Source organism: Simochromis diagramma, unplaced genomic scaffold (genome assembly GCF_900408965.1).
Source record: "Simochromis diagramma unplaced genomic scaffold, fSimDia1.1 OVJJ01000802.1, whole genome shotgun sequence".
NCBI lineage: Eukaryota > Metazoa > Chordata > Actinopteri > Cichliformes > Cichlidae > Simochromis > Simochromis diagramma.
The window spans coordinates 11,991,947-12,001,246 of NW_024387492.1; the positions used below are offsets into that span (position 1 = coordinate 11,991,947).

The 9,300-nt window shown below is 39.1% G+C and overlaps 1 protein-coding gene across 1 annotated transcript; it reads left to right on the forward strand.

Annotated features, from left to right (window-relative positions):
* The first annotated feature begins 2,598 nt into the window (after positions 1 to 2,598).
* ostm1 (osteoclastogenesis associated transmembrane protein 1) lies at positions 2,599 to 9,300 on the forward strand. The gene is made up of 6 exons (XM_040017997.1): positions 2,599 to 3,051; positions 3,323 to 3,437; positions 4,719 to 4,816; positions 4,900 to 5,010; positions 5,410 to 5,575; positions 8,257 to 9,300. The coding sequence occupies exons 1-6, from the start codon at positions 2,602 to 2,604 to the stop codon at positions 8,310 to 8,312; spliced, it is 996 nt and encodes a 331-aa protein (XP_039873931.1). The 5' UTR covers positions 2,599 to 2,601; the 3' UTR covers positions 8,313 to 9,300.

Sequence of the window (9,300 nt, forward strand, 5' to 3'; positions counted from 1 at the left end):
AAAATAAATGCAAGTAAAGCAGAAATATTACCTGGATACTAACACTCAGTCTGTGGTTGTGACATGCAGGAAGCCTCGTTTTAATGAAAGCAGACTGAACTTACTCAGTTATTATATTTATATACATTATAAGGTTTTGATTATATTAAATATATGTCTATGATTTGCCAATATATGGTTTTAACATTTCAAGGGTTTCTTTTCCTTTCTTTTTTTGTCTTTTTGGTAAGCTCCTAATGTGCATGTGCCCCTGGTACCCAGAATGTCCATTGGATAGTCACATGTACTCTATATGTGTTTATACATAACATATATTGAAAGCCTATATATAGATATAAGATATGGGTTTATATCTCACTGTTTGGTCATAGCTTCTTGTTGACTATACTGCTCTCCAGCAAGGAGCTTCTTTAGACTGAGTCTTGCTATCCCTCCCGAGGGGCTCTCATCATTCTCATCGCCATCTAATTTATGGACCTAATTAGTAATTTTTGTCCTCTCGGTTGCTCTATTACATGCTAATGAAGGCATTTTTTCCCCCATCTGACAGTAACGGTCATCTGAAACAGTGATGATATGCCTGTTTTACTTGGTAGGCCACTCTGTTGATTAGCATCCAAAGAAAAGACATCCAAGCTTGGAGACTAATGTGACCAATGTGACACGAACACCTATAGCTCATTCATTTTAGAGCGTTTTAGTGACCAACAACAATAAAGATATGTTGAATATATACCTTTTTTGAAGTTATTTGTGAGGAAAAAATGCTAAAAGATTAGGTCTAACCATTCAATGCAGTCACTGCGGGCTACAAATAAGCAGGATCAGAGTTTAAGTTGTAATCACTTCTTCTTTCTGAGAGCTGCACTAGAAAATAATAAAGGAATGGGGAACATCTGAACAATTAGGTGAACTCCGGTCAGGAGAAGAAGAGTTAATGAGCTGCCGGTGCCATGTGCAGTTAGAGGAGCATCAGGGGCCAGAATCCATATTTATCAGCGGAGTTGTGCGCAGGCATTAGAATAGGCCGCTAATGCCGCTTGCATTCTCTCCCCCCTTATTTTCATTAGGCTCTGATGACTGCGGAATTGATGCGGCCTGCAAGTTATCAAGAGCCACTAATTTCACATTAACGACCATTGACTGCGCTTGCTTGATTCGAGGGGGTTTTTGACAATTATCACAATCAGGACTGGAGCCCAGATCGTTTACCTTGACTCCGTGATTATTTGCCTCGCGCCAAGCGCACATTGCAAAATTGTATGGTGTCAAAAACCCCGTAAATAATGAGGAGACCATGAGGACGGGCTATCTCTTTCCAGCAGGGACGCTCACTCACACCTCCCCATTACTCAAAGCGTCGAGAGCAACCCAGGTTAGAGTGCAGTGGAAATGCCAGCTCTTTTCATTTTGCGAAAAAAACAAAACAAAACTGTAATGGTGTCCATGATGTATGGGGAAGTTGACTTAAAGAATTCCAGTGTACAGTCATGGGATAAACCAGATCACTTTTCCAGTAAACCTTGCTTCTAAGTAAGTGGACCCACTTATTTCAAAGCGGGTCCCTTTAATTCTTAATCTATTTGTAGATTTATAAAAAAAAGTTTATACTCAATAACAGATGTAAGAACTCTGTGATAGGGCATTTGTTAGACCCTTGAGCCTCATTGTACCAAAGCAAACACAGTATCTCACATTCCCACTAAACACAATTTAAAATATATGCTTACTTACTGCCCTGTAACTAATTTTATGAAAAACAAATTAATGCATAGATGATGTCAATAGGTTCACGGGCACTTTTCAGAAATGATAAGGAACAAGGTCAGGGAGTACAAGTAACATTTTTACAGTTTTCAAAAACCTTTCAGAAAAGGTGTCTATTTTAACCAGTGGAGGGCAAAATGACCCAGTACATATTTACAGAGGTACAATACAGTTGAGAAAAAACTATATATATAGTGGATGAAAAAAATTAGGCTTTCTTTCATTAAAAAAAATGGCTTGAAAATGTCATGGAAGTCTTGTAAAATGCCTACTTTACCTTAAAGATGCAAATATGAGCATCTTATATGACGTAGAGGAGGGGCCCCATTGAGAAGTCATTTAGATTAAGCCCCTCCTATCTCCAGGGCCCCTGAAGACAGTCCTGTCCTACATTACAACTCATTATGTGCTGACTGCATGCAGTATGCACCTCTGAGGATACATCTTGTAATAAACTAACCATTTTCTTCTACAATGATTGTTGTTATTTTATACGCACTTAAAGTATTTTTTAATCAGGAATTTACTAATGAAACTAGTTCAGATATTACTTTTCCTTGCTTTAAGTTCGACTTGAAAACATTTGCATACACTTCTAGGGGTTTACTGAAAGCTTACCGCAAGCAGACAAGAAGTGAGCATGCGTGAAATGACAGCCTCGTGGAAGAACTGAGCTTTAAGAAGATATGTAACTTCAGTATTATATATAGGGTATAGGTCTAAAAAATCCAGACTGCAGCATAACATCAAACGGTATGTACAGTACTCTTGTGTGCTCTGAAGTACTGTACATCCCACAGACTGCGACGTGCTCTCGCGAGATTTCACAGTCACATGATTAACGAGGAAGTCATAGGTCTCCAGAGTGAAAGCCAGCCAGAGATAAATCAGCTGTGTTTTTCAGCCATGTTGCCGTATAATCTCTACTTGTTTTTTGTTTTCGTAGCGATAGATGTTCCCTCTCTCAAGTGTGGAGACGTGGTACATCTTAGCGCCTCAGAGTCAGCGGACAAACTGGAAGCAGTCCCGTCTTTAAGCACCGCTGCGGTCAGTTCTCCCGTGCCCGCCGTGGACACTGTTTTCTCGTTCAGTCTGCTGTCTTCCTTCCCAGAGGACCTGGAGGTCAGCGACTACTGCAGCGACCTGCTCCACATATTCGGTCAGCGGTATGTGGCCTATGTGAACTGCTTGGTGCCCGCGGCTCGACCCGTCAAAGTATGCCAGAGCTGTTACTCTACTTATGGCAGCGTCGTGGAAATCTACAAAAACATCTCGTCAGATCAGGTATGGGCTAAAGCCATTTTCTGTGTTTTTCTTTGCTATGGAAAAATGTCTCCAGTGTTTGTGTGAAGACAGGCCTCCTCACGCGCATCTGTCGTCAGACACCAGTCTTGTGATGTGATGAGTGTTTGCTGGTGACACATTTGAGGAAACAAGCTTAATCCTCGCAACATCTTTTGCTGACCTGTTGAGATGGAATGGAAACACACATGCAGCACCTGTGCAGGCAGAAGGTAACTCGTGAGGTCCTTTTCAAATGCCCCTGTCTCCTCAGATGGGTCCTGGGAATGTGACCTGCAGGGACAGCCTTCTGCGCAGTGATCGGCTGATGCTGGTTTACCAGCTGTACAGCAATCTGGAAAGTCTGTGGGAAGATTCCAACTGTGCCCGTAAGTCTTCTTCAGAAGTATAAAACACAGGATCTCTGCATTTCTGTGAACTTCTAACGCACACAGAGGATTACATCTGGCCTAAAAGTGTGTTTTCTTTGTGGATGCTTTAGTGAAAGTAAACAGCAGATATGTAGAGCTGAGAATCATGTGATTTTCTTTTTAGTTTTTAGAGCCATGTTTGGTTGTGACTACATGATATAATCAGATATAATCAGACAGTTATTTGGGTTGCTTACAAAATATAGTTGCGAGGCTACTTATAGATCCTCTAAGTAGTCTCGTGTGACACACATTTTGTGTCTTTCTGCTGACGTCAGTTTGTGATCTTGGTGATCACTTTTAGAGCTCTGCATGAACAAATGCCTGCTTACATTACCAAACTCTTACACCCATTTATAACGTGCAGTGTTCTGACAAATACCAGTCTGAAAACTAAAGGAAACTGCACTAACATTACACTTGTGATCTGTGGACTCTTAAAGAAACTTTTCAAGAGCAGCTCAAGACTTATTTGTATAGACACACTAGTGGATATCATTGCTGTGTTTTAATAGTTGTATTTATTTGTTGAGTGTTGTTATGAAGCACTTTGTAATCCTTATCTAGAAAGATGCTAAATAAATACAACTTACTTACTTGCACTGTAGACTTTAACATTAATTTCTTCTACTGGCTCAATGCAAAGGCATGTTAGCTCATCCAAGGATCTGACCAATGAACATTCTCAGTGGAACTGGTAGTTATTTCCTCTATTAAAACTTCATGGAAAAAGTATCATACATTCTGCGCTATGACAATCTTAAGTATCTTCAAAAGACAATTCAACACCAAAGCACCAAAATAGATTTAACTGAAAAAATTAAATCAGAAAGTCTTGCTTTGTGTTAAATTGTGCAGGCAACAATGAGTGGAGAAAAACAAGACACTCTACCTTTAGCTGAAGTCTGCACACAAAGTCTGCACACGAGTTCCTGTATTTGGTTTGGCACGGCACCTTAGCCATCAGCTATGAAGTGTTTCCTCTTTCCTTTTCTAAAAAGACACTTAAACTTAAACAACTTCAGCAAAAACAAAGGAAAAGCAGCAAGTCTTTACAAACAAGATGCAGGTACTGGTGGATTAATATATTTATTTTTTGTTTTGTCTGAATCGTGTTTTTCTGACATTTTGCGTCAGACGTTGACTGCAAACTAACAAAAACTTGGTTCCAAGTGGAGGAAAATAGCTGATGTTACCATAATGCATCTAATGTTTCTGTTTCTGTTCCCTGATTTGCAGAATGTGTCACTGGACACTTGGAGAGCCTGACCAATGACACACTGTACTTCATGTCTACTCTCAATCAAACTCTCACCTGCTTTGAGAAGTATCAACAGGTATTTAGTGAACTGGGCGACGAAGTCTGTCTGTCTCCACTGAGTTCATATTTCTGACGTTAGACTGTTGCACTTTTCTTTAGGGGAACCACACAGAGCTGTGCAAAAACTGCAAGAGCGCCTATGGGACCCTGAATGTGCTGTACAGCCAAATGGAAAAAAACAGTACTCTGTGTATTGACATAGAGGATGCGGTATGTATGCTGGGAGCGGAGATAAGCAGACCTTTTCAAAATGGGGAAAAGAGAAAGCTGCACCCTCTAGAGGAATCTGTAGACATCAATAGAGTGTTAGCCCAAAAACTCTCACTTCACCTTTAGCTGGTGACAAAATGAAAGTGTTACCAAGAACTTTTTTGTGTCACTTCCCAAAAGTCTTACCAAACGATATGTTACACGTCAATGTTGAAGATTCATTTTCGACTTTGGACGCAGAGCCCTAAGTTAGTTTTTGTTTCAGAAGCTTTCGACTTAATTTTTGGTAGATGAATGCGGATGAATGGCATACAGAACTGGAAACCTAAGCGGGTTGAATTCATAGTAATGTTGTCCTGTTGCTGTAGTCAGCTGAATATTGTTATTGCCCTGTTTCAGATGAATATGACCCGCAGACTGTGGAGTAAGAATTTCAATTGTTCCTTCCCCCGGGAAGAGAATGTGCCCGTCATCGCTGTGTCCAGCTTCATGCTCTTTCTGCCCATCATCTTCTACTTGAGCAGCTTCCTTCACTCTGAACAAAAGAAACGCAAGCTCATACACCGTGAGTAACCAGCTTAATTCGCCCATTGTCAAACACAGAGATTTTTTTAACGGGGTTTTAGGGAGGGCTTGGGGTCTTTGTAGAGGGGAAAGACTTCACTATCTCTGATACTGGGGGTTTGGCTCTGGATCATACACAATGTCTGAGGATTTCTTTTTTTTTTTGTGTGTGTGGAAGGGCAGATTCTGGTAGCCTTGAAGTGTTTAAGGGAATTTCTCAAGACTCAAACATATTTAAGGCAGTGGCTGTGGGATGGATCTGTAGAAGAAGAACAACATAAAAACAAAGGGGTAAATTTAAAAGATGATGAGATGCAAGAATTATCCTGTGCTCAATAATAGCAGCTTGCTTAAGTTAGATTGATAAATAAGTAAAATTGCCTTTATCTTTTTTTATTATTTTAATTAAATAATCATACATATCGCAGATTCTTGATATGAAACAATTGGTTTTTATTCCAGACTCATGCGCAATAAAAACAAGAGAAACAGATAAAAATGAATAAAATAAAGATAAAGTAAAAGTAAAACCAAAAAAAACTTTCCCACAGAGAAACCAGTCTCTTCACAGCAGATACTGGTAAGGTGGAAACATTAAGCCCCCACTGATCTCATTCTTAGAAGTACTGATATAGATTAGGTTTCATTTAATGCAGATTTAAATGAACAGACTCTTGCAGCTACAAAAACTTAATTTTATGCAACACCGCCTTGGTCTCTTAAGTAATAATCTCAGTCTCTCATTGCCTTATAAGCAACATGAAGTTTGTATAAACTTGCTTTCTTGTAGTTTGTCCACATGTCTGCACATAGAGCAAAGTTTGCAGTGTTTCACTCCTAAACCTGAAGAGTAGGATGCATTTAAATACATCATTAGTTATTACCTATAAATATTTTCGTCATCTGTCATTTGAGTTGTAATAAAATTTTAAATTCAATTTAAATGTATGAAATCTCACATTTTTGTCCTCCTTGGAGACTTTGTACCTCACATGTTCCACACCATGAGCTGCTTGAGACCACCACTAATAGGACTAAAGACCACACAATCATCTGCATACATAATAGGGTTCACTACTATAAATCATGCACCCAGTTTTACAGGCTTGCAACTTCTTCAAAAGCTCATCAGCATGAAGATTAAAATAAGCGGGGGAGGTGACAAAATTCCTCACTCTTGACTTTCCTAACTCCAAATGAGGTTTGTGTAGATCACAGGATCAGTAGTTGGTTCTCTAGCCGGTAACTGAAGATTGCCTGATCATCAGGTTGAATAGGAAAGTGTCGTTCCAGTCATCCTCAGATTGTTGGATCTACTCCACATTTTATAATACTGACTCATCTACATCACAATTGCCTCCTGTCATTAACGAACCTAAGCCACTAATCTTAAATCAAAGCATTTTTTGTCTTTAATACCGTTTCCTAATACTCAGAATTAAATCTCTGCAGTGTGAAATTATTTTAGTGCTTGGGTAACATTTTTGCAAATTATGTCCTTAACAGTTGACCTGTTAGACACTATATTACAATTTTTTTTTTTATCAGTGCTGTTTATGTGCATGGCATTGTCTCTCAAACACAGCTCCTGCTCCATGACAAGTTTGTGAACATGAGATCTTTGGTGAACACTTGTATAAACAAACCTAATAGGGAAAAGTGAAAAAAGCTGACCATTTCTGGGATATACTGTGAACAATGCTGGTTTTCAGCTTTCTCTGCTTCAGGCTTTGTGCGTACTCACAAAAAAGAAGCATTTCATGGATCACATGATTCTTCTTCCACCTACTTATATCAGAGGGTGGTAAAATGGTGATTAAAAATTTCTAAATGTAAAATATATGAGTGAAATGTAACGCCACTGCAAATAATATGAGGCTAATGCTACATAAAGTAGTGAATCTTAGGATTTATCACAACGAGCTGTAAAATAAACATTTTAATTCATGTTAGTTAGTTTGCTGTTCTTGTGCTGCTGTTCTTTTTGAACTGAATACGCCTCCCTAATCGAATGCATGTAAAAATTGCTTTAGTTTGAGGGCATATAAACATGAAATTAATTGTATTCATTGATCAGGTATTTTTGGTGTGTTTCCTGTGTTCTAGTAGCTGCAGTTTCAGCAGTGTAAACAGCAGATTAGAACTATGTGACAACATTTATAGATTTTTTTATTTTGTATCACCAAATTAATATGTGAACATTTGTGTTAAAATGCAACATACAGTTTGGGCTTTATTTGGTGGTTTTAGTGGTTTCAGTCAGGTCGGATTAAAAACCTGCACATATAAATATCACCATATTCCTCTTGCAGAGAATCTACCTTTGCACTTCAAACAGCAATAGTAACAAAAAGAATCATTTAAAACGTGATGCTTCCAGCTGATTTTAAACTGAAATTTGGAGCTAACCCGCTCCTGACCAGGATATAGGTTCAGCAAAAGTTACCATGGTGATTTAGCCAGTGTAAAAGAGCCAATTTAACTGGCACAGAAAACTCTTATTTTAAGATCAACATAGCTCGCTCTCACTTCCTAGTACACCCCTGTCTACTTCTGTGACAATGACCGATGCACAAGTATTGTAAGCGACTTCCATGAATAGCAGTTGCAGCACAGCTTAGAGCTGAAGTAGCCAGTGCTTCTGATTCTTTCTGCAAAGTAATGTCCGTTTTCTCTTCACAGCCAGGAGAGCCAAATCAAACGCGAGTCTGATGAACATTCAGGACAAACTGAGCTGAAGAGGATGCACCTGCCTGCAATGGAGTATTGATTTTTGGGAGTAACTTTATCATCTCACTGCCTTGTGCCTGAAATTTGACCAAATCTGAAGAACTTAAGTGCAGCCTGCTCCACTGTTTTCAACAGGCTGTGATATCAAACAGTATTAAGAGGACTTGAAAGATCTGAACAATTGCAATATTTTTTTTTATTGCACTAAAAGGACTTTGGAAAGGTGATAGCTTTTACATCTTTCTAGTTAATTTTGTTGGGATACCTGGAGAAAAATCCACAGTTACACCACATTTACATTCTGCTTTATTTTGTAAACTTTAACATTAGGGATTTCCATAAAACAGAAATAAGTAAATCATGTAAGTCTTTGAACTTGTAATCACACGGTCGCTCGTGTTGCACAGTACGCTCTTAATCCACAGGCAGCACTGGCCTCTCCTTCCTTTTTAACTCGTTAACAATCTTCAGGTTGTTCACCATATCCTGCTGTCACGGGAGTGAGTGAGTGGTTGAATGCAATACGAGTGTGTGCGCATGTCTGTGTGTGTGTGTGTGTGTGCGCGCGCCTGCATGCGCTCTATTTATGGATTGAGAAATGGGTTTTCTGTCTCTAATGTATGTCCAGAAGAGAGATACAAAAAAGAAGCACTTGATGTCCATTACTGGTGATGTATCTGCTGTAAGAAGAAGAGGGGTGCACATCAGCGGGAGGGGGAGTAAATAAAGACATAACACACATAATGGAAGAGCACTCCACAGGACCACACTGTGATGTTACCTGTTTTCTAGTTGGTGTTTTTTTTTTTTTTTTTTTTCGTGGTTGCATAAAGCTTTTAATGCGCTTTGTTGTCATTTTTCCACTGATGTTTAACTTAATTTGTTAACGGGTTTCTGACTGCTCATGAAAGCGGGTTGATGAAGTTGCTGTGAAGTAATGTACACCTTAATTTTGAATGCAAGAGCTCAAATAAAGAAATTCCCATCACAGACACA